Here is a 23809-nt window from a genome sequence, read left to right as displayed (position 1 = left end):
AGTGGGTCAGCCCTACAGATCCGAAGGGAAAGCCATACGCGGAGGGCCCTACGGGGCAAACACACACCCACAGAATGCCGTCCAACCGAAGGAGGCCTGCAGGCAGGCAGCCCTTGGCGTGAGAGTCACTTTTACTTTGGAACAGTGGAAACACACACTAAAATACATATCGCTGCAATGCCAACTTTCACAACCCAACAAGCTGCAGCGGAGAACAGCCGCCTTCCCCGCTCCCCGTCCGTGCGTCTTTCTTTTACCCCTGTGATTCCCATGGGGTTTGCATGCTCTGCCCCCCGTGTGGCTTATAGGTCTGGGCTGTCTTCTAAGCCCCCCGGAGCGGCTTGACCTAAAAGAAGACACCAATGTCCCTCTACGTGGACTTGATGGCTGGAGAAATCTGGGGGTTGAAGCCCACAAGTTGCCAAGTGTGTGAAGGTGCCTCTGCCCCCCCGCCCCCCACAGCTTCAGTGACCCTCCCTCCTCCACACCTCCTGGAAGAGGCCCACGTGCCTCAATGGGCCCTTCACCACGTTCTTGCCCACGGCAAAGGCTCCGTCACGGCTATCGGTGACCCGGGGCCTGTCCCGAGGGCCAAGGGCGGAGAAGGAGAATCGCTTGTTTCCAGATTCCTCTGTTGCGCTAAGCCTCACCAGCCCACAGGTCTCTTTCTGGTTGTGTTGAGCTGTGTGATAATCGTGGCTTTGTGCCCCTGAGTTTTTGCTTGTTACAGACTCGGAAGTGTGAATCTGACTTCTGAATGTAGCTAGTCCCTAAGAAAACTCGGGGGGCTGCAAAATGAGCACAAAGGTAACTTCCACCCCAACAGGCTGTCCTAACTTTGGGGGGGAAGAAGAGGGGGGCAAATGAATTTCCCTTAAAAAAAATGGGGGGGGAGGCAAAGGAAGGCGCCTGAGGCCAATTGGAAGGTCCTGTTGTGGGGCAGAGGTAACACAACAGGGCTGTGCCCACTTCCAGCCCCCTTCCTGGAGGGATGATTCTGGCCTTGACCCCCTCCCTTAGTGGAGCCTGGGCAGAGAGGGCCACCCGTGGGAACCCCAAGAGGGGGGGGGAAGCCCTGCTTAGCAGGACGGGGGTCACCGGCCAGGGCGTGAAGGTGCCTGAATGGCCACACAGACCGAGTCTTCCCTTCCCAGCGCCCGGCTGAACCCCCGCACCAGGAGGCCGGCCAGAGGCAGTCGCCAGGGGAACCTTCCACCACAGGGAGCCTGGGGAGACCGAGAAGGGCCCAAGGGGCAAAGAAGGGGCCTGTTTTTCCAGAGCTCCGGTTTGGCCCTTGGGCCCTCGCCCGCACACCAGAGGCTTCGTGGAAGCGCCCCAGAGCCTTCTCCGGAGGGCGAGAAGGGCCGGTAATGAGCCAACGCCTCTGCACGCCCTGCGGCCTGCCCGCCACTTGACCGCCATCACGGTCCTGCCGCCTTGGGCAGTGAGCGATGAGCACAGGAGGGGGGAGCAGGGGGTGACTCTCTCAAGGAAAGCAGCACGTTCTAGTGTCGGTCTTGCTGGCTGGACAAATCCTATGGACCTCAAACGTCCGCACACACACGCACACACGCACGCGCACACAGCCCGGCGGCCCCTCTGAAGGCAGGAAGAGCACAGTCTCCGCTGGGCTTCAGGGTCAGGGACGGAAAAACGAAGCGGAAGGGGGCTGGGCTTACTGGCCGATGGGGGTCAATGGGGCAGAGCACTGGGGCCGCCACAGAAGACACACTCCTGTCCCCAAAACGGAAACGGGACTCTGCTCAAAGGGACGAGGTGACCTCTGGACCTCTGGACACAGGAAGCAGAGGGTGTGGGGCTAAAGGAGTCCGGGAGCAGCGTGGGTGGGCGTGGGGCCCTTCCGGCCACTTTTCTCCTGTGGTGCTGAGAAGGAGGCGGGAGGAGGAAAGTGACCGTGGGGGGGGGGAGACCCAAAGCCACCCAGGACATCAGCGGAACAATTTTATGAGGTACCTGAACTTTCAGCCCCTGGACCGGGACGGCCCGGCATCGAGGGCAGGAGCTGCTTCCCTGGTTCCGGTCGAGGACCTCGGTCTGGACCTCGGTCTGGACCTCGGTCTGGACCTGGCTGACCCGGCCCTGCATCGTGTTTGGAAAACAGCCCCCGGCAGGGTCCTGCCTTCGCCTCTGGAGCCGGACTTGGGCCCAAGCAGGGAACCCCCCCCCCCGACTGGCAGAGCAGCCACAGAGGATTCGGGGGGGGGGGGGTGAGACACACGGGAGGCCACGAGGGGCGGCCCACGTCTCCCGGCATTTGGGAGGGTGGCGCACGCGAGGGGCATCGGTGTGGGAGGAGGGGGCCGGAGGTCTCTCTTGGAAAGGGGCTCACTGAGAAAACCACGGGGGCCGTTTGTGGGCTGCGGACAGGGAGGACACACGGGGGGAGGGGGGGCTGCCTGGGAGACGTGTAAAGGGGGTGGGGGGAGGGAGGGAGGGACTAAGGATGGGGGCCGGCACGAAGGGCCGTCCATCCCATCGGCACATCCGCTCCTGGGCCTCCGCTCCCTCCCGGCCGCCCCACTCTCCCTAGAGGCTGCCCCACTCTCCCTCTTCACATGAGGCTCCTCCTGTGCTGGGGCAGCCGCAGGCTCTGTGGGGGCGCAGTGGGTCGGGAGGGGCACAGCTGTCGGTAGAGCTGCCTCAGTTCTTGGGCCTCCCGCAGCACCTCCTGCGCCCATCTCCAGCTGGAGGAGGCCTCGCCCAGCAGCCTCCGGACCTCCCGCACGGTGGCCGCCGAGTCCAGCTCAAGGGGGGAGGGCGGGGCCGCACAGGGGGCGGGGGCAGCAGCCGAGGCCCCCCCCCGCCTCTGCCCCGTAGCCCCCGGCTTCCGCCAGCAGGCCCCGCGTCTTCTCCAGCTGCAGCGCCACCAGCTCCTGTATGGTGGCCAGCTGGTCGGGCTCCTGGTCCTCGAGGCCGGCCCTCAGCGAGGCCTGGGAGTCCCAGCGGGAGGAGAGGATCTCTTCCATGGAGGCCCACTTGGTCTTCTGCAGGCGGGAGAGCTTCTTCCTGGGCACCTGCGGGGTGGACATGGCTCCTCTGGCCGGGGCCTCCCGGAGGGCCAGCACCTTCTTCCTCCGCGGGAGGCTGCCGGCCTTGCTCTTCTCCGAGTCCTTGGCGTCCTCCGAATCCGAGCGCCTCCGGCCTGGGGAGAAACGGGCGGCTGGCCTGTCCAGGCCCCCCTGGAGACTCTGCCCCCTGCAGGGGTCTTCGGGGGAGGCTTCCTCCTCCTCCTGGATCAGGTCCAGGGTCAGCATCCCGTCAGAGGTCGAGGTAGAGGTCTGCAAAGGGGGTTGGGGGTTGGGGGGGGAGAAGGAGCGTGTGTGAAAACCCCCCGACTCTCCAGGAAGGGCGGAAGGACCACGGAAAAGGGATCCTGGTGCGAAACCCCAAGACCCGGGATCCGCTTCCGTGTGCCGTTGCCGTTGCAGCCGGTGGCTGAATCCCCTGAGCTGGAGCAGCTTCTTGGGGGTGGGGGGCTCAGGGGGAGGAAATCCCCCCCAGCCTCCCCTCTGCCTCTCCTCTGGGGTGGGGGGTGGGGAGGCAGACCCACCTGCAGCTGGATCTGGACAGGGAGGCAGAAGCCGCATCAGGGCTGCCCCCCCCGCTGTCACCCCCAAAACCCCCACTTACCACGGCCATCAAGTGTCCCCTGGTGGGGGGCCGCCTGGAGTGCTGGATCCTGGCTCTGTTCCGGGTGGGGTGGGCCAGGGAGCTCTCCTCCTCCACCGTCACCTGGGGGGGGGTCACAAACACAAACCCCTGTGTGAGGCCACACAACCCCACTGGGCGCGACTGGGCAGGGGCAACGGGGAGGAGACGCCCTCCCCCCCCCTCCATCCCCCCAGTTGCAGACTGCAGCTCCACCCTTCTTTGGGGAGGTGGGAGAGGGTCAGCTCCCCCCGTTAGGGGGCCCAGGCAGAGCCTTTCGTTCGGGGACGGGCGGGTCCCCTCTGGGGCAAGGAGGAGAACGGACAGGAGCCCTCCCCCTCCCCCACCCCCTCCCCCCCTCAATCCCTGGCACGGCTGGGGGATTCTGGGGGTTGGTGCACGAGACCTAAAGTGGCTGAGCCTGGGGAGTCAGAAAAGAAGGGGGTCCTGGTGCCCCCCCCCTTTCTAAATTGTTCTCCGTTGTTTCCTGCCCTTTTAATTTCTATGTGTGCCCCCCCCACTCAGCCATTCAGAGATCTGGAGCCTCCAAATTCCCCCAAAATAAGACCTCCCCCCAAAATAAGGCTTAAACCCCGGCACGGCTGGTCCGGGCCATTTCCTCTGCTGGGGGGGGGGCTAAGGAGGCAGAGCAGGAAACCAGGAAAGGCGGCAACAGGAGCCACGGAATAATAAGACCCCCCACCCCCCAAAATAAGCCCAACAGAGGGTCCTATTTCTGGGGAAGCCCATTGGGCTCTCTGGAGAATGGAGACCCCCCCCACTGCAGCCAGGCCCCCTCCCTTCCAGGAAATGGGCCGAAAGCAAGCGGGGCCTTTGCCCTGTCTGGACGAGCGGCCCCTGCCCCGAACAAGGCCCACAGGGGCAAGCCAGCGGGAGGGCTGGGGGCGCCTCTCTCGCACCGTCCTGGGCTTCTCCCCCTCTGGACCCCCGAGAGGGGGCAGGCCGACCGGAGAGCCCGGCTGCTCACCTCGTCCAAGATGCGGTTCTTGGCCCGGAGGATGCCAGAGTTGAGCACGGTGATCCAAGACTCCTTCTCTTCGGGGCTGACGGCCAGGAAGACCAGGGTGGGGGCCTGAGGGAGAGGGGAGGGGGCGTCATGGGCAGCCCCGGAGAGGCTGACCCGTCTCGCCTCGGTCCCAGGCGATGTCTGCCCGCATGCGCACGAGGAGGAGGAAGCCAGGGCCGCCCCTCCCCCCTGCCCGTCTTATCGCAGCGCCTGCAACCACCCGTCCCGGTCATCCTCAGGGCCACTGGGACCCAAGACCCCTGGGGGGGACACATCATTACGACGCAGCCAGGAATAAATCAAAATGGACCTGCAAGGCCCAGCGGAAAGGAGCGTGGGGCCACCCCCTGAGAGGACCAGGGGGGTGGAGAGGGTGGGCGTCCGACGATGGACGTAGGGCGGGGCTGCTGCCCTTTCCTGAGGAGGGAGCCGGGACGGGCTGGCCGCAAGGCCAGGGGTCAAGGGGATCTGGGCACTGGGCGGGCCGCATCACCCCACAAGCCTCGGACCCCTCCTCTCTGAATTCCCACTGGGGGCCCCAAGGGGTGGGAGGAGCAGGCCCGCTTGGGGAAGGGGAGCGGGAAGCCCAGCCCCACGTCCAGGGCAGGGGGGGAGGGGGGATACTAGCCGTTGGTTTGTTCGCCCGAGAGGCTCCACCCACCCACCCAAGCCAGGGCCTGAATGCCCCGCCAGGAGGGAGGGGGGCCAGGGGCGGTGTGTGTGTGTGTGTGTGCCGCTCACCGTGTGTCCAGGCTCCTTGCAGTGGGTCAGGGAGAACTTGCAGTGGCTCCTCTTGCTGCGACTCTTGGGCTTCCTGAGCTCCTCACACCTCTCGTAGTCCTTCAGGTCAAACGCCTCCTGGGGGGTCTTCTCATCCCTGGGCTGCAGGGGAAGAGGCCGCAGGGTCACCAGGCTCCCTCCACACAAGAGCTCACCCAGGTCATTCTTAACGCAGGCATGGAAACAAGCCCCCCCCCCCCAACGTAGTGACCAGGAGTTATTTTCTGGCCTGGGACAAAGGGCGAAGACACACACACACACCCGTTAGCCACCGAATCCCACAGAGGGTGGGGGGAGGGACGGAATTTCTCAGGACACGAATTAACTCAGGAAGGACCAATGGGGGGTGGGGGAGGGGGCCTGCCTAGCAAGGTTTCGTGGCCTTCGAGCGGGTGTCCAGTTTGCATGAAGGGGAAAGTTTAAAGGAGAAGAGATTTAAGCCAGCAGCTCTGGCCTGGCAGGGGCCCTGACCCCCCCCCAGGCAGAAATGGAGGGGAGGGGCCCTTCTTCCACAGGAGGGGTTGCAATCAAACCAATGAGCTCCCCCCCTTTTGTTCTTCAGAGGGGGAAAAGGAAGGATTCCCACTCCGAGGGGGCTCTGGTTCTGGCCCCACGCAGGTAGGTGGGTGGGTGGGTGGGTGGGCGGGAGGGGCCCCTCCAGGCTGCACAGAGACCAGCAGGGGGTCAGCCTCCTCCTCTTCTTCTGCAGCCTGCTCCCCCCCCCCACCGTAGCTGACCGGCCTGATATCCGATGACTTGCAATTGGAGCTCACATCCCCTCCGCCTCCCTCCCTCCCTCCCTCCCCCAGCCGAGAGACCTGGTTCCGCTTTTGGGAAGCCAATCCTGGGGGAGGGGTCTCTTCCGTGGGGCCTGAGCAGCCCCTTCAGCCCCAGCCCAGCAGGAGTCTAAGCGCAGCCTGCCTGGATGTGAGGAGGGGTCTGAACGGGCCGCCTCAGCCCACGGCTCCTGTCCTGGGGGTGGGGGGCGGCCTGCCTCAAAGTGGGAGGCTGTGGGGGGGGGCTTAAATGCGCGAACAGAGGAGGGGAAGGGAGGGCGCATGGGTTAAAACCGATGCCGGGGAGGGCAGGTGAGCAAGGCCTCGGCCCCCTCCTCATCCAACGGAGGTGCATCGGGAGAGGGGGGGACATGTCCAAGCAACCTCTGGGCACAAAAGGTTCGTGTGGGAGAACGAGTGGGGGCACAAACCCCACACCGGTTCAGGTCTCCAGGGACGCTCGCTGGAAGGGGACCCAGCACAGGAAACAATGGGGGGGGGGCATGCAAAATTCGCCCCAGGCTTCCCGAATGCCCATCCTGTGTCCCCCCCCCCCAGCCTCTTGGGGGGGCAGGAACCGGCCTTCTGCTCAGGGGCCTTTCAGGGGGGGGGCTGCTCCCATGAGGGGAAGAGAGGGCTGGCGGGGGGGGGGAGTGGGAGCCAGAAAAAGGCTTCGGGGGGGGGCAATAACCCATTGCCTGGACCCTCGCCCAGCCAGCCAGCCCAGACCCCAACCCCCCCCCCCTTGTGGGCTCCAGCCTGGGCCCCGAGGCCTCAGCCCCCGGGAGGAGCTTCGGGCAGGTTCTGGCCCGGTGTGGGCTTTAAGGGGCCACGAAAGGGCAGCCCCCCCTCCCAGAGGAAAGAGAGGCCCAGCTGGCGGCCCCTCCTCTCCCACCACCCACCCACCGGAGGAGCAGACTCTGAGCAAGAGAACCACATCCTTCAGGCCCCCTCCCCTGAAAATGCAAGGGGGCGGGGGGGCACGGAAGGGCTCGGCTGGAGGATGCCCGCCACCTCGCACCCACCTCCTTCTCCGAGATGAGCAGCTGGTCTCCCTTCAGCACCACAAACCGATTCTTCCAAATCTCCCGGAAAATGCCCCTCCCACAGAACTTCCTGACCCAGCCCACCTTCTCGGGCTGCACCGGAGGCTGGCTCCCCTCCTGGCCCCCCTGCATTCAAAAAAGGGGGGAGGAGAAAAGCAGTGAGGAGCAGTGAGGGGGTTGCGCCTCTCTGGCCCCTCCCCTGCCGGCAGCCCCCCTCCCCAAAGCCCCTGGGACGCTGGGTAGCCCCCCCCCTCCCCAAAGCCCCTGGGACGCTGGGTAGCCCCCCCTCCCCAAAGCCCCTGGGACGCTGGCAATTGCGCAGGGCAAAGAAAGAAAGACCCCCCCCACCACCACCACAATTACAAAGGAGGCGAAATGAAGTCAGGCGAATAAACAAGCAGGCCGACACCTGCTTTCCGAGAGGGAGGGGGCTGGAATCGATCCGCTCCTCCAGGCCCACAACAATTGCAAGCGATGGAGCCCCCCCCCCAGAAATCCAGGCTGAGCCCGTGTCCAGCTATTCCCCCCCCCAACGGAGGGAAGTGGAGAGGGGCCCCCACAGGGGCAGGCAGGGCTCTGGGGATGGATGGATGGAGACCCTCCGCCCGGGGAGGGGCTGGCCGGAGAGGCCGGAGGTGGATTCTGGGGTGGGGGAAGGGAGGGCTGGCCCCCAGGACCCCCACCACCCGTCCACAGACCCAAGGGAGGAAGCGGACAACCACCACCCCAGGAGAAGGGGGGGGGCTGCCCAGGAAGCAGAGGAGACCCACTCACCCGTTTAGCCGGATTGGTTTTTTTCATCATTCCTCAATGCAGCTGCCCAGAGGAGGGGGAGGGGGAGGGAAGGGGGGGAGGGTGTGCTGGGAAAGGGGGGGGGCGCAGGTCTCTGCCGGTGAGAGAACTGAGGGTCTTGGGGAGGGGCAGCAGAAGGCCTCCTCAAGGGAAGCCCCAGGGAGTCCCCAGGCCCCTCGGACGCCCCCACATCTCTGCAGGCAGAGGGACCCCCAGAAACCCCCCCTCTCCCTCGCCTGGGCATGGAGGGGAGGGCGCTCCGGGCTCACCAGCACCATCTACAGCCAGACGAGCAGTGACGTTTTCACCAGGAAAGGAGGAGGCGAGGGAGGGAGGGAGGGGCCCTGTCTCCTTTGTTTGGGAGTCAGTGGGCTGGGGGGGGCATGGGGGGGGCGGTACAGGCAAGGCTCCCTCGGACACACGCACCCCGGCTGCCCCCTCCATCCTGGAAGAAGAAGGGTCCAGGGCCCCCCAGGAGGAGGCGGGGGAGGTGCTCCCTCCGGTGGGTGGGCCTGGGTGTGCAGCCAAAGCAGAAGCCCCCCACCACCACAGAGCCTCCTTCTGCAGGCTGCGGGATCCACGAGGGGAGGGGAGGGGAGGGGCCGAGGCAGCGCAGGGAGGGGGGCACGGGGGACTCTGCCAGGGCTGGACGAAGAGGCTCCCACCACGGTGCCCAAGGCCGCCTGAGCCACAGGGGCAGCCGCTGGGGGGGGGTTGCGGGTGGGCCAGAGAAGGTGCTGCAGGCAGGGCTGGTCCTTTGGCTGACCCCTCACAGGGTCACCTTGGCACACAGGCCTTTCTGGCCCTCACAGATGGGCACAGACCCCCCTCCCTCCCTCCAAGCAAGGCCCCTCAGACCCTCTTCCGGCGGCCGTTCCCTCCGTGGCTGACATCCGCTGGTGGGCCTTGCCTGCCGCTCCATCACCAGGCCCTCCAGGCTGGTCAACGCACCAGGCTGGAAAGTGGAGGCCCTGAGCTCCAGCCCCACTCTAGGCCAGGCAGGCCAGTGGGGCATCTCTGGGCCAGCCACTCTCTCTCTGTCCGGGGAAGGAGGCAATGGCCAAGGGGCTTCTCCCGAGTCCCTCTTCAGCCATCGCAGCCTTGCTTTGGGCCTTGACCGGCACGAGTGCTGAAGCCACAGCAGAAGCAAGTGGGGGTGGGGGGGGCAGAAAAAGAAATTGTCCCGCCCCCCCTCCCTCCCCTGGCAGATCTATGGGGGGAGAGAGAGCCAGAAGAGGCAATTTCCCCCCCCCTTGCAAAGCCCAGAGGGGAAACTGAGGTCTGGTTCAGAGCAGGAGGGCGGCCATCCCCCCCCCCCGATGAGAAAGGCAGGGGCTGCTGGCTGGAGGGAAGCGCCTGGTTGGGGAGCCACCGGATGCCCCCGAGGCCCAGGTGCCCCCCTTGCCCGCCGTGGCTGTCCTGGTGCAATCACGGGATCCGCCCTCAGGGCCTCCCCCCCCCCCCCCTGCAGAGCGCCCAGGAGGTGGGGAGGGCGGCCACCGGCTGGAGTCCCGTGCGTGGCCGGAGTCCCGGTCGCCAGCCGTTGTCCCCGGGGGAGGGCAGGAGAGGCCCGTCGCTCACAAGGGGGCGGCTGATGGGACCCCCGTCGTCAAACAGGCAAGAGCTTCAGGGAACCGTTGGGGCCTCGTCTCCCCCTCCCCCTCTGACAGACTGGAGGGGAGGCTGAACGCTCTGTGGGGCGGGTGGGGGTCCTTATTGGTGGACTGGACCTCCTCCGAAGCAGCGAACCAACTCTGGACCTCTGACAGGAGGAGTGAAGAGACCCTTGCAACCCTCCGCTTCAGAGACTGTCCCCTGGCCTTGAGGTAAAGGGGCCGTCCTTCGCACTCAGGACCGTTGCGGCCATCCCCCCCGGTCACGTGGTCAAGATCCAGACGACTCGGCAACCCTCTGGTACTTGTGACGGTCGAGTGGGTGGGGAGGGCAGGTTGACCGCAAGGCAGGTTGCGAAATGGCTCACAACCCCCTTAACAACTGTCCTGCCTTGCGACAGAAATGTTGGGCTCAATTGTGGCCTTAGGTTGAGGACCCTCAAGGAAAAGCCATCAAGGAGACAGACCCTTTGTTGCCTCAAGAGGAGGAGGAGGGAGAGGATGGGCCCCCTTGGGGTCAAGTGATTTCCTTCCCCCCTTCCCGACCTCCCTGCAGTGAGCCCCCCCCACAAGGGCAGTGCCAGAGGAAAGTCGGGCTGGGCTTTAACCCACCCCCCAGGGGCCACTGGGGGCTCCTCCTCCTCCAGTCCAAGGACGGCCGTCCACCCTCCCTCTCACGCTCTCTCCTGATGAGAAGAAGAGTTCTGGTCAAGGGCTGGGGCCCGCTGACCGGCTCCCTCCCACGCCCAGCCTGAAGCATCACCCCCCCCCCACCTGCTCCTATGGAACTTGAAGGGCCCAGGAAATCAGCACACATGCACACACACACTCACACACGCACGGACACACCAGAGTGGAGCAACTCTGAAACAGGAACCAGGGGGCAGAAAGCCCCGCCCCCTGGATTGGGGAGGGGGCCAGGAGTATCCGGGGGGGGGGCTCTTGCAGCCCACAGAAGAGCTCTGCTGTGTCCCTGGTCAGGCCGGATGAGCCCCCCACCCCGGATGGGGCACAAGGGCTGCCCCCAAACCCCCCCCGGGGGTGCCCCCCATCCGCAGCAGCCCCACTGCCAGAGGTCTTCACCCGTCTCAAAGAAGAAGCCGGGGGAGGGGGGGTCTCGGCCACAGGGTCCTTTTATTGGAGCGCACACAGGGGGGTGGGGGGACGGAAGCCCACCTGCCAGCCCAGGAGGCAGAGAACCAGCTGAGGAGGGAGCATGAAAGGGGGGGCAGAGGGAGCCCCCACCCCTTCTGTGCCCTCTCTGGCAGCAATGGGGGGGGGAGTCCTGGAGGGGGTCTTCCGCAGCCCTTCTTTAGGATCTCCAGGAGGCCGAGTGAGGTGGGGGGGGGGAAGAGCCCCGGGGGGGAAGAGGGGGGGCTGCCTCAGTTCAGCCGCCTGCCCCCCCCCCGCCTGGCCCGCCCCCTGCGAGCTCTCTGCGCCCCGTCCTCGGAGGGAGGCCCCCAACACTTCTTCCAGGAAACTGGGGGAGACAGAAAGACACCGGGGGGGGGGGGAGTTAGGAGAAGGGCAGCTGCCCCAGAGCGGAGACCCTTTCGCACCCCTGGGGGGCCACGCCAGGCGGGGAGGACCACCCACGTGGCGCTTCGGCCCCTCCCCCTCAGGCTCCACATGGGGCAAAGGGGCCCCAGGAGCAGAACAACTCCCCCCGCCAGCGATTCCTGCAGAAGGGGGCCCGGCCTCCCCCCCCTCAGAGAACCTCTCTGACCCAGCTGGGGGGGGCACCTATCTGCCCCAGGGGGGAGGGGGCAAACCGCTTCCGAAAGCAGGGCCAGAGAAAGGGTCCGACCCATCCAGGCCCTTCCGAGGAGCCCAGACTGACGTCCGAGAGCCCCTTTCTCCATCAAGGGGGGGGGCTTGGGGGGAGGGTGTTTGTCACTACGGGGGTGGGGTGGGGGCTGCATGGTCCACTGGGAGGGCAGGCAACGCGATGGGCTCCATACCCATCCCTCCTTGGTGGGGGGGGGGGTGGAAGGCATGAGGCCACCCCTCCTGTGCCTCCCCCCACCTGAAGGAGACCCCCCCCTTGAGCCTTCTGACTTTTAGGCTTTGGGGGTCCTGGGCGTCTCTGGAGGGTTTAAAAGAGGCAGGACTGTGTTTCCCAGGAGCAATGAAAGCCCGTCCTGTCCCTGGAGGGGCACCCAGCGCAGCCCCCTCCCCTCCCTCCCTCCCTCCTGCAGGAGCCGCCTCTGGGGAGGAGGGAAGCAGCCTTCAAGGGGGGGGGCGCTTTTTCCCCATGGGGTCAAACCCCCCACAAGAGGAGGAACCGCTGCGGGGGGGGGGCTGTCTACTTGGCATCCCACATGTGGGGCAAGGGACCCTCTGGGGGGGGGGCACAGCCTCTTCTCAGAGCTGGCTCTGTGTGTGGGGCTGAAGGCAGCCCCCGCCCACAATTCTCCCCCTCTGAAAGGCCCCCTGGAAGCCCCCCCCCTCCACCAGGAAGGCTGAGGAGGGGAGCAGTGGCCCTCACTCACCTCCTTGTGTTGTGCACCGTCGTCCCGCCCAGCACGATCCGGACCCCAGGGGTGGCACGGTTCAGGTGGTAGACGGTCAGGGCCTCCTCGTACGTGGCCCCGCCAATGATGAAGACGATAACATCCTGCGGCCTGGAACAAACACGGGCAGAGTGCTGGGAAGAGGGGCAGGAGACGGGCCCCTTCCCCACTGCCCCCTGGATAGGCGAGGCCTGGCGGGCACAGCAGAGGCCGGTCTGGCGGCATCATACTTATATTTATTTATTTGGTCAAGGAACGTGGTTTATATAGACGGGCACTGGTCAGAGGGAGCCTGAGGACAGGAGGCGGAAGGCCCACTGGTGCGCTCGTGCAGCCCCCAGCCCCCCTTGCTGAACTCCTGGGAGTCGGTCAAGGGGGTCCAGAGTGGACAGCCACTCCGAGGGGGAGGGAGTGCCAGGCGTTTAAGAGCCCTGTTGCTAAAGTCGGGGTTGTATCTGCGGTGTGCTCCTGTGTTGTTGTGGTTGCAGCTGAGGTAGTGGTTGGCAGGAAGGACGTGGTGGCACGTGGTGGCATGAGACGCCCACCGTTCTCCAAGCAAAGGGTCCATGGGAGTGGAGGGGGGAAGGGACACTTTCCCAGGGGTCCGTGTCCGACAGGCTCTGTGGGTCCCAGGCGGGAGAGCTGCAGCCAGGGCCTGGTCTGGCAAAGGTTTTGTGTCTCGCTTTGTTCGGGGCCAATTCAAGCTTGGTTCCACAGTCCTGTCCCTTGTGGACGTGGTCTTAGAGGGGGACGTATAATTTCTGCCAGCCATTCTAACGATCCCATGGTTGCAACCGCTAGTGGACATTGCGCCAGTGGCTTATAGTGGCTTATTCAGCCCTGCACTCCGGTCCGGCCTGGTCCAGGTGTACTGGAAGCGGCCAGAGGTTCAGAGAACTGGTAGCGGCAGCCGCGCATGGCTCCGCCCTCCCACCCCTCCGGACACTGCCCTCTGCGCCTGGGCGGTGGGTGGAAAAGCCGGTGTGAGCCCCACTGCTGCCCCACAGGACCCACGGTGACCCCTGCAGAGACCGAATTCACGACCTGCCTTTTGGGATATAGCTCTGCCGGGGGGGGGGGGGATGTTCCCACACTGGCCACGCATGCGCAAAAGCCTTGCAACCCCCCCACCCCCCCCAATGCCCTGTCACCTGTCACGCAGGCTGCTGGGCCCCAGGTAGGGGTACTGGCTGTCCCTCAGCTTCCCCTTGACCAGCTGATCCAGGGTCTCGTGCAGGAGGGGCCGGTGCTGCGTGTAGACGTTCTCCACCCCCTGGACAGAAGGAGACACGCTCAGCCCCCCACCACCACCTGCCCCCCCCCCCGGGGCTCCTGCGCTTCCCACAGAGTTTGTGGTGACGGCAGAGTCTCCGTACGCGGAAGAGGGACAATTATTTACATGTGCATAGAAACACACACACACACAAGCACAAAGCAGGGAACAAGCCACACCAGACTCTGCACATCACAGCAGGAAGCCAGCGGAATATACTGCCCCCCCCCCTCCAGCATCAGCATCATCGGGAGAGAGCACTGGCGCCCTCTTGTGGCGGACCAGCCAAAGCCCTTAAAGGTATATTGCATCTCTAAAGGCAGCCCCCAAACACCCCCCCCCCCAGGCAGAGTAAGAACACAGCTATGGGGGCAACAGCACGGGCATCGCTAAGGACAACGGACACCAGGGGATACCTTCAGCCCTTTCAGGAACTGCTTGGTGATGGCCACGGCATCCTTTGGGTCGAAGAGGTCACTGGTCTGCACCCGCTTCCCTCCATATTCAGTAATGGCCGGCACCAGCTGTTCCAGAAGGGGGAGGGGGGATCCCTTCAGTGAGACCTGAATACGGCCCTCCTGCTGGACCGCCTGACCGCCCGCTTACAGGTCTCCGCGGGCGTTTCAAGAGGCTGCGGACTTCCTGCCCTCCCAGCCAGAACCCTTCAATCCAGCCAGAGACTGGCCAACCTCCCTCCGGCCATTTACCTTGCGCAGCCTCTCGGAGACCCCCCGGTTCTTGAGGTCCAGCATGAGGCCTGGAAGGCTGTTGCTGCTGTGCCGCTCGTAACGGAGGGCGTAGAGCATGACCAGCCGGACAGCATCCAGCTCGGTCACTCTGGGGTTCTGCAAGAGCCGTCGAATGCTCTATGGGGAGGGAGAGGGAGGGAGGGACTGCAGGCCACTGAAGCTGACTGCTAGATCTGCAGGCCAGCGGTTCAAATCTCACCACCGGCTCAAAATCTCCCACCGGCTCTGTTAAAAAGTGCTGTTGCTAACACGTTGAGTCGAAGGAGAAGGGCGGCATTAAAAATATATAAGTGATAAATAAATATCCCAAAACAGCCCTTGGCCTGAGGGCTTAGCCATCACTACGGTACGAAACTGCCCGTTCAGGTCTTGAGGGTTGGGAGCAGTGTGGAAATAGCCCCCGCTCCCTCCCCCCCCCCGTTTTCTCCGGCCCCTTGGCGTGTGGGCGCAGGGCCCCGGAGCTACCTGCAGGGCCCCTGAGTGGTCGTTCTGGCAGGCCAGCTCCTGCTCCGCCTCGGACACCTCCAGCAGGACCCTCTCGCCCACCAGCCTGGACAGCTCCCCCACCACCGTCACGTGCTTGGAGACGGCGCCGGACAGCTTCTTGAACTGCGGGTAGTTCTCCACAAAGGCCTGGAGGGGAGGGAGGGAGGGGTGAGAGCGGGGGCCCAACCGCCCCCCCTGTGCCCCCACAGCCGGGCAAAGCAGGGCATCCCCCCTCCCCACCCCCGCTTTAACCTTCATGTCTGCAATGGATTCCAGCCTCTGCTGATCCTTCGGCCTCTTCCGCTGGAAATCCTCCATCAGGCCCCGGATGTGGCTGCCAATCTCCGCAAAGTTCAGGTACATGTTCTGAGGGGGGGCCGAGGGGGGCAGGTGGGTCACGGCAGAGCAGAACTCCCAAGTCCTCGGCAGAACCAGTACGTCGCCCCCCCCCTGTCCCCTGCCCCCCCCCCCGAGTCCCAGCTGACCCTCCCCTGCCACGCAGCCCCCGCGGAACCCCAGTTAAAACACCCCTTGGGCCCCAGAGCTCCAGCCTGCACTGAGGGGGCCCGACCCACCTGCCCCCACCCCACCTCCCCCCACACCGGCTGCTGCCCCCACCAAGGAGCGAATGCTCTGTGCTGATCGTCCAGGGGCACGTCCAGGCGGGTGGCCGGAGCCTCCCACCGACACCGCTACCCGTTCGGCTGGACTGGGGCGAACCAGGAGCAGCCCGCCTCTGGCTAAACCCGGATGACCGTGCACATCACAGCAAGCCATGGTTTGTTAAACCAGCGACTGGGTGCAGGTTCCAAACAACCCCCGTTAAGGATGAGGCGTAAATCCAGTTAGTGTGCATGTGTGTATGTATATGTGTGTGTGTGTGTGTGTCGTCCAGGGTCCACTTGGCAGAGCGAATAAACCCAGTTTTAACCCAAGGCCTCAGCTGGTGGCAGGGACTAGAACCCAGAACCTGAAATGACGACCTGCAGTTTCTTACGTTGGCATAAAACTCGTCATTCTCCGCAGACAAGACCACCTCCCGCAGGTCCTTGCTGATGCCCGGGACGCGGGACAGGTCAATGCGGTTGTTGTTAATCCCCAGGAGTTCGTGGACCATGGCCTGGTACGTCCACTGGGCAGAGGGAAGAAAGGTGGCAGGGTCATTCCCCTGGGAAGGGGAGGGAGACCCCGGCCGTGGGGGCGCAGCCCTTCCCCTCCGGGGCGGCCACTTGCCTGGTTCAGCAGAGGCGTGATGGCATCGTCCGAGCGGTCCAGGAGCAGGAGCAGCGGAGGGACCTCGGTGCGACGGAAGTCGAAGAGCTCGTACTCCTTCGTGATCACTTGCTGTTTGGGGCAAAAGAGGTCCCTCTGTTACGGGGGGGACGGACGGAGGGGGGGCCTGAAAACACCACAATGGGCGGGGCAAAGGGCTCCCCCCAGACAGGAAGGACAGGCCGCTGCACCTTGACACCTTCCGCCAGCCGCTTGGCCAAGTCGGAGGAGAGCTGGTAGCGGATCATGGGACACTTCTTCAGGGAAAGCAGCAAGGCGGTCAAGCCCTGAGTGGCCCGACACAAATGGCCCGGGTCCCAGTTGCGGCCCTGCAGGCAGAAAACGGACGGCCCAGAGTTGCCAAAGAGCCACCCAGGCTCAGCCCCCAAAGAGGAATCATCGGGGAGGGGCCCTGCCTGGGGAGACCCTTCTGGCTTCTCCCCCTTCCGAGCGCAGATAGGTGTCTGGCTGCAGTTTGGAAGAAAGTCCCCTTTGGCTGGACTTCAGCTCTTTGGCCGTCACTCCCCTCTTTGATTTAAGCGCTAAGAAAAGGCTGGAGTGGCGCTTGCTCTGGCCAACCCAAAGCCGACCTCCGCCAGGCGTCCGTCCCACAGTGACGCACAGAAAGAGCCGGTGGGCTCCTCCCAGGGTCACACCGTCTTCGTTCTCAGCGGCTGAAGGGCAAAACTGCCCCCGCAAAGACCACTCGTTCACCTTAAGATCTCTAAGAGCCCAAAAGGGCAGAAGGCCCAGCTAAAGTCTTTACGAAGTCCAATTCTCAGCCATCTCGCCCGGTCAGCCCAAAAGAACCAGAGACTGACGGCTGAAAGGCGGAGGCAGGAGAGGTCCCCACCCCCGTCAAACACGCGTTTCTGCCCGGCAACAGTGGGCTTACCTGACAGCAGACAGGGAGGTTGAGAGAGAAGACGTGGGGGTTCACAGCCATGTAGTCTCCATAGAACTCCTGCCCAAAGGAAAAGGAGGCCACAGGGTTCACTGCCCTGCTGGCCGCCCTCCGGCCCCTGACCATGTGCCGCTGTAGTTTTCTTCAAAGGCCTCTGCCCGACTGTCGGCTTGGCTGGAATCCAATGTTCTTAAACTACGGGTTCTGTGGGGGGCCCCCCCTGCCCACCCCCCCACCCCGAGGGATCCCCCTGCCCTCCCCGCCCTGGGGCATTTGAAACATCCTCTGAACTACTCAAAACGTCCATTACCTCTTTCTCCAAGCCACTCAACATTCCCGCCACTGGTCCTGCAGAGCCTGTCAGAACCTGCTGGGCTTGACCTCTGGGCCTGGTCCCCCTCAACGGTGCCCTACCTGCACTTCAGCCACCACTTCCTGCTCGTCAGCTTCTGCCAAGGACTTGATGTCGCTCTTGCTGATCACATTGCTGAAGTCTGAAAAGAGGCCTTGGTCAGAGGGAGGTCGGCAGCAGGGGGAACAGGACGGAGGGAGGGGTCAGCGCGGGCAGAACGCACCACGGGCCCTTTAGCCTGGGGCTCCAGCACCCGCTGCCCACTCCTCCGCCATCAGCTGACCCGGAGACCCCATTAGGAGAGGTGGTGCCTCGGTGGACGGTCATTTAACCAGTCGCTGTAGTCCAGAATCAGAGCATATATATTGTCATGTATGTATCTAGTCTTTTGATAGACAGTTTCCTTTCTATGGAGATTGTAAACCATCCTATGGACAGACCACAACCAGAGCAATAAAAACCCACCAGAGCCCCCTATCCCAAGGGCTCTGTGAGTGAATACTGTATGGGGGGTTTTATGACCATGTAGTCAAAAGCCCCTGGCCGGGATGGATGTGGCCACTTAAGCCAAGGATGACCCCTAGGGGTCCTTGTGGCAGGCGGGGTACCTGGAGTGTATAATTTAATTATGTGCCCATCTAGCCACTCCCCTTTCTTGCCTACAGAAAATTCAGCCTGGGCTGCCAAAAGCCCCCTGAGGTTCAGCAGAAACCTAGACAATGTCAAGACCAGGATGCACAAACTTTGTTAGGTTTCAACGATGGCAGGTTCTTGAAAGAGCAAAGCCCAAAACAGGTTCACGGGCAGTGAGGGTCCCTTAAACGTTCACCTGCACAGAGTGACCCCCCCTCCAGGTGAACAAATTAAAGGCCCCATCATCATCATCATCATCAGACGGCTCAGCCAGGGAAAGGAGGAAAAGGCCCTGCAATGTGAGGCCCCCCCCCCCCCGGCTGCCCCAAGTGCCGCCTGGTGAAAGTTGGCCAGGGCCTTTGTCTCCAGGGGAAGCAGCCCCCGCCCGGCATCAGCGCATCCAGACCAGTGCTGGGCTACAAGCCAGAAGGCTCAATTGCGCTCGCCCTGGCGGCTCGTGAGCGCTTACGCGGCCAGCACCACTTGGCTTCTGCACCTGGGGAGGCAGCAAAACCGCGCAGGAGCTGCAGGTGCGACCGTGTTTCGGTGAGGGTCTTTTGCTTCTGCGCATGCCGAAACATGGGGGCACCTGCGGGTCCTGCGCGGTTTTGCTGCCTCCCCAGGTGCAGAAGCCAAGTGGCGCCGTCCCTGCAAGCCCCCGTGAGCCGTCGTGGCAGTGACCGCAATGGAGGGTTCCGGCTCGCAGCCCACCGCCCATGCAACCCCCCAGCCATGCGCAAGAGGAGGCGGTGCAGGAAGGGAAGAGCGGCAGAGGCCCCTGGACTCACAGATGAAATAAGAGCCGTACTTGGGTCTCCGCAACTCCTGGATAAGACAGTCCACGTTTTCCTGGGGAAGAAACAGACCCCGATGAGGGAGAAGAGGGGCAAGGTCAGCCCACAAAGGAGGATTTCACTCCCCAGAGAACCCCAGACGGAGGGGGCGGGGGAGGTGGTCTGAGGAGGGAGGGAGGGGCTTCTTTGGGGAGCAGAGTCAGACCCCCAGCAGCAGGGCCTGGAGCGGGGAGCGGGCTACCTTGGTGGGCCGGAGGAAGCAGATGGCCTTCAGGTGCTTCATGCTCTCCCGGTTGGCCGAATCGATGCGCTCAAAGAGGTAGACCTCCTTCTGCAGGATCTCCGACTGCGTGTACACCATGCTCACGATGCTGGTCTGGGGCAAGCGAGTCAAGGGAGGGAGGGGGCTCGAGGCCGCCCCGCACTCCAACCGCGACCCCCCCCACGCCCCTCCCCCGCTCACCGTCTCCTTGTCCATCAGCAGGACTTTCATGCCGGCCCCGCTGTCGCCGATCATCCTGGACACGTACTGCTTCACCGCCAGCACCGCGTTCATCTTGCCGGCTCCCCGCTGGTCTCGCGCAGGGAGGAAGAGCCCGGCCCTGGGAGCGGCGGCCTCGCACCGCCTCGAACTACAAACCCCAGCAGGCCCCTGGCCGCCCGAACGCGCCTGCGCCGCCCGAGCCCGCTTTCAGCCCGCCGCTTCGCTCGGCTTCTCGGCCGCCTCCCGCTGAACTGCCGGCGCCTCCCACGAGAGGGCGCCATCCGGCCGGCGCAGCCGCCACCCAAATCCGCCCCCCCCCCTCGCGGCTCACTCCTTTATTTATTTATTTATTTATATTTATTTATTTATATTTATTTATTTGCCCGTGTGGTCAAGTGCGCAGCGTTGCTTATAGACGCTCACACACAACACAGGACGGGCGCTGCCCACAAGAGGGGACATCGGGGCAGGTGGCCATAGGCACAGCGCCGGCCCCCCCCCCTCGCTGACCCCCTGGGAACCGGGTGGAGGGCCGCTCCGGGGGGGGGGGTGTCCGCGGACTCTGAGCGCCCTGGGGCTGAAGTCGCGCTTTCCACGCTCAGGTTGTTTGCACTTGCTGTGTGTGCTCGTGTGTTGTTGTGGTTGAAGCAGAAGGAGTCGCTGACCGGAAGGGCGTCGCAGCAGGCGATTTTAAGAGAGGTGCTTGAAGGCGACGTAGCTTTGAGCTCTCTTTGAGCCCAGGACTTCAAGTCCGGTTGCGTAAGGCGTTGTGTTGCTGGCAGAGGAGGGGGGGGGGGGGCTAGACAGGTGAAGGGCACCCAGGTGAACCAGCCAGGTGGTGCTGCTGCTCTGCGCTCCGTTTCCAAAAGGAGGGAGGGGGGTGAGTTCTTCTATGGACCCCTGTAGTCCAACTTCCCCCTTCTCTGCTCATGCAGGAGACCCTGCCCCATTTCTGACCGATGGGCAGCCCCGTCTCTTCTGGAAAGCCTCCAGCGATGAAGCTCCCGCCACCTCCCAAGGCAGCTTCTGTTCCATTGGGTTGGTTCTTCCAGGTGGAATCTCGGTTTCCATCCATTGCTCCTTGTCCCCCGGCCTTCAGGCGCTTTGGGAAATAGCCCGACCCCCTGCTTCCCCCTCTCTGGGGCAGCCCCCCAAATGCTGCCCTCCTGTCACCCCTGGCCCTGCTCTTCCCTGCTGTCCGGGGGCTGCCAGGCTTGTCCTGGGATGTTTGGGTCTCCAGTCCCCTCTGGTCAGTCTCACAGCCTTTTTGGCATCCCTCATTTAATCCATACATTTTGTGGTCTCTTGTGGTCGGATACTTAAGAATAGCGCGGTGTATGTACTTTGTGTCTGTCATCCTAGGACACGCGTCTGTAGTCCGGCCCTCGCCAGCCCTGGGCAAATGAAACCTTTTCCTACTGATCTGTGCAAATGGCTGACAAGATGGCTTCCTCCTCCCCAGTTGCCTTTCGCACAAACCTGAGCTCCTGAAAAGCCACCCGTGTCGCCAGGCAGGGAGAAATTGTCATGTCCCTCAGCTGTTAAGGTTTATGTATGGTTGCTTTTCATTATAAAGGTTTTCGGAAACTGCTTTTTCAACGTTGGATTTGTACACTGTGTATTGTTTGTTGTGAGCCACAAATCTAATTAATAATAATAATAATAATAATAATTATTATTATTATTATTATTATTATTATTATTATTATCATTGCATGGGAAACAAAACCCCAGCACTTAAGTCTTTGAACAGCGGAGAAAACGGAATCTGGGCCTGTCTCGTGAGCCTCCTCCCTTTGCTGGACATTTCTCCGCCCGCAGAGATGACAAGTGATCTTTTTGTCCAGCACATAAACAATCCCTGGGGAAACAAAGGCACCAATTCACTTTCTGGGTCAGCTGAGGGGCCCACGTGACCCATCATCCTTCTTCGCATTCCACCCTGACTGGAGACAGGTTCCTGCCGCTTCATTGTTGTGACTGAGCAATGGGAGGACGAGTCTTGAGGTGGGGTAGCGTAGGACCTCTGGCCCAAGGGACCAAGGCCTCGGGGGTCTGGAGACAGCCAACCAACCAACGTGTGCCCAGTCTCTTCCATGGGAGCACGGGTCCTTCCCAGGAGATGGAAACGGAGAGCCAGCTTGGGAGTCCGGAAACCCTCCCGAGGCAGGAAAGCCACTGGGCGACTTTGGAGCAGTCGTTTTCTCTCGCCCCAGCCCACCTCACAGGGCTGTTGTGGGGGAAGGAGGAGGGGGGGGAGGAAGAGGCATTAGCTATGCTTTCCTCCTTAAATGATGTCTAAAAATAATAAAGGTGGGATTACAACCAGGTGGGTGCTACTGGGGGGACGGAGGACGGGGGGGGGGACACAGTGGGGCAAATGGAGCTCCACCCCAGAACACCCAACTTGCACTGAAAGATGTTGAAAGGAAACGCAGGGCTACGTCCACAGTGTGGTAGTACAGAATTTGGTGGCCTTTCCCTGACTGCAACCAAGGAGGATGGGAAGAAAAGTTTGGTTCCACCGTCTTCCTGGTGCGTGAGAGGAAGTCTGAGGGGGGGGGGGTCCTTCAGTGACTGTGTCGTGCAGACATAGAGAATAGGAGGGGGAGGCAGAGAAATATCCTCACAGCGCAGAATCCCGTGAAAAGGGTGGTTAGATTCCTTCTAAAATAAAACTCCAAAAAACCCTACTGAAATAAAATGCAGATAAAAAAAGGAATATACTTCAAAGCCCACACTGCAGCCATACAGTTCTGTTAGCTATACAGGACAATTGTGTTTGAAGTGTTGTGCGTCTTTAAGTGTCTTATTTAAGAGACATGCCCGCGTATGGCTGAACCAAGACTCTACGGAGAGGGTCCGCATACAAATCCAATAAATAAGAATAAATAAGATGAAACGAAAGGCCGGCCATGAAACAGGCACAAGGGTGATCTGGAAAGAGAGAAGAGTGCAGAGATGTGCGCTGTACTTCCCTTCTTAAAAAAATGAACCTTATTTTGGTGCATTTTCTAATCCTTTTCTGAAAGAGAGCGACACAGCAGGTGTGTCCAGGTGCTGGAAACTACAACGCAGACGCCTAGCGCATAGAGCGTGCTGTCAGAGCTTGTCCCGTTTGCCCCCTCGGCCTCCCACTCCTGAAAGCAGGCCTGCCTTGGCTGGACTCAGCTGGACCTGCTGGCCACAGCAGTGGGGAAGCCTTTGAAAAAGCTCTGGGCACTCGAGTCTCCCGTGGGGGCTTTTTAATCTGGGGGCGTGTTCATTTTTTTCCTTCAAGAAAGCCCCCCCATACATATCCTGCCTGCCTGGTCTGTCAGCGCTATGGGCAGCCCACGGTCGGGAGAATGCCAAGCACTTTGGCCCCATGGAGCAGGGGTCTGGAGCGCATAAGGGCTCTGCCCACTGCTGTGTGGCCGTTTCCAAGAAACTGTTGGCAGGGACAAACATTTCATCATTTCATGGCAGCAGCAGCAGCGATTTCCAAGGGGGCCGCGTGGCCTTTCACACTGAACAGGGAGATAAGCACCGAGGTCCTGAGACCAAGACTGGTGTCTTCTTCTTCTTCTTGGGAAGAGCTGCGTGAAAGGGCCAAGAATCCTCTGCGGTTCTGCAACTTCCTTTCCCCCAGATTCGCCCAGGTTTCCAGGGAATGAAGTAAGCATTTTAATTATTTTTTTCTGAATGCTGGGGGAAGAATTTGACTATGAATATGAATATATTTGTAACATACTAGTTTAAAGCAATATAATATTAGTCATGGGAGATGGCTCCAAGTATTATGTCTCAGATCCTTTTGACAAGTGACCAGATGTCCTCTTTAGTTACAATGTCTGGCCACTCACTCATGCAGGAGAAGATACCTGCTTGCTGACCCAAGCAAGGCTCTTCTCCTGAAGCTGTTTCCAGCCCTCCTGCCCAATAGCAGCAAGGCCCTTTCCAGTCCCAGAAGAGAGGCCACTTGGAGCCCAGGTATTAAAAGAACAAGAGTGAATGGTACTTTAGGTTTATTCTGACGGTGGCTTTGCCCACACCAAAAAGGCTGGCTGGAATGAAAAGCAATTTCCCAGACCCTGAGATGGTCAGTAAAGTAGTTCATGGTGCATTATTACTTCACAGGATGCTATCTTTATATCTCAATCCCAGGCCAAATGACATACTTAGGCCCTGCTCCCAGTGCACGTGTCTCCATTTAATAAAAGTACAAACTGCAGTACCTTCTGAAAGGACAGGTGTAACACCCACCCCTACAGCACCATATTATGGGAAAACTCTGTGCAGTTGCATCACTCTGCGTTGAAAGAGGGAAGGCGAAGAGGAAGGAGTCGGGGGGGGGGGAGTGTTTGTGCCTGGCGTTCTGGCCACCCAGACCAGGGAGCTGCCGCAGGGCCTGGTCCGCTGTGTTGCGTGGCGCCCGAGGCTCCCAGGGAAGCAGCTACGTGAATCCCCGCAAACGCCGGGACGCCGCCTGATGGAACCCCACAGTTCTCCCAGGGAGCCCACCGGCTCAACACACGCCGCCCTGAGAACGGGGCCAATCCCAACACTTGCGGCCTTCGCATAAAAGAGCCGGCTGGGTGTGTGTGTGAAGGGGGGGATTCTGGGAGTTGAAGTCCCGAAGGCCTCGCGGTGCTGAACAGGCCAGG

The 23809-nt window shown here is 62.2% G+C and overlaps 2 protein-coding genes across 2 annotated transcripts; both read right to left on the bottom strand.

The window, feature by feature from the left end:
* Positions 1-453: 453 nt before the first annotated feature.
* Positions 454-8144, bottom strand: PLEKHO1 (pleckstrin homology domain containing O1). The gene is given in 7 exon segments (XM_070766481.1): positions 454-2830; positions 2832-3299; positions 3652-3753; positions 4658-4762; positions 5438-5578; positions 7278-7424; positions 8073-8144. Coding segments are annotated over 7 exon segments (1251 nt in total). The 5' UTR covers positions 8103-8144; the 3' UTR covers positions 454-2572.
* A 2674-nt stretch (positions 8145-10818) lies between these two features.
* Positions 10819-19408, bottom strand: VPS45 (vacuolar protein sorting 45 homolog). Its single transcript, XM_070766735.1, has 15 exons — positions 19143-19408; positions 18921-19055; positions 18674-18734; positions 17315-17394; positions 16892-16960; positions 16188-16325; positions 15958-16068; positions 15722-15856; positions 14977-15090; positions 14704-14871; positions 14197-14355; positions 13906-14013; positions 13368-13489; positions 12196-12327; positions 10819-11183 (listed from the first exon to the last, which is right to left on the bottom strand). The coding sequence occupies exons 1-15, from the start codon at positions 19233-19235 to the stop codon at positions 10838-10840; spliced, it is 1971 nt and encodes a 656-aa protein (XP_070622836.1). The 5' UTR covers positions 19236-19408; the 3' UTR covers positions 10819-10837.
* Positions 19409-23809: the final 4401 nt, after the last annotated feature.

The sequence above is a fragment of the Erythrolamprus reginae genome, chromosome 13 (genome assembly GCF_031021105.1).
Source record: "Erythrolamprus reginae isolate rEryReg1 chromosome 13, rEryReg1.hap1, whole genome shotgun sequence".
In the NCBI taxonomy this organism is placed as follows: domain Eukaryota; kingdom Metazoa; phylum Chordata; class Lepidosauria; order Squamata; family Dipsadidae; genus Erythrolamprus; species Erythrolamprus reginae.
This window is presented reverse-complemented; position numbering and strand designations above follow the sequence as displayed.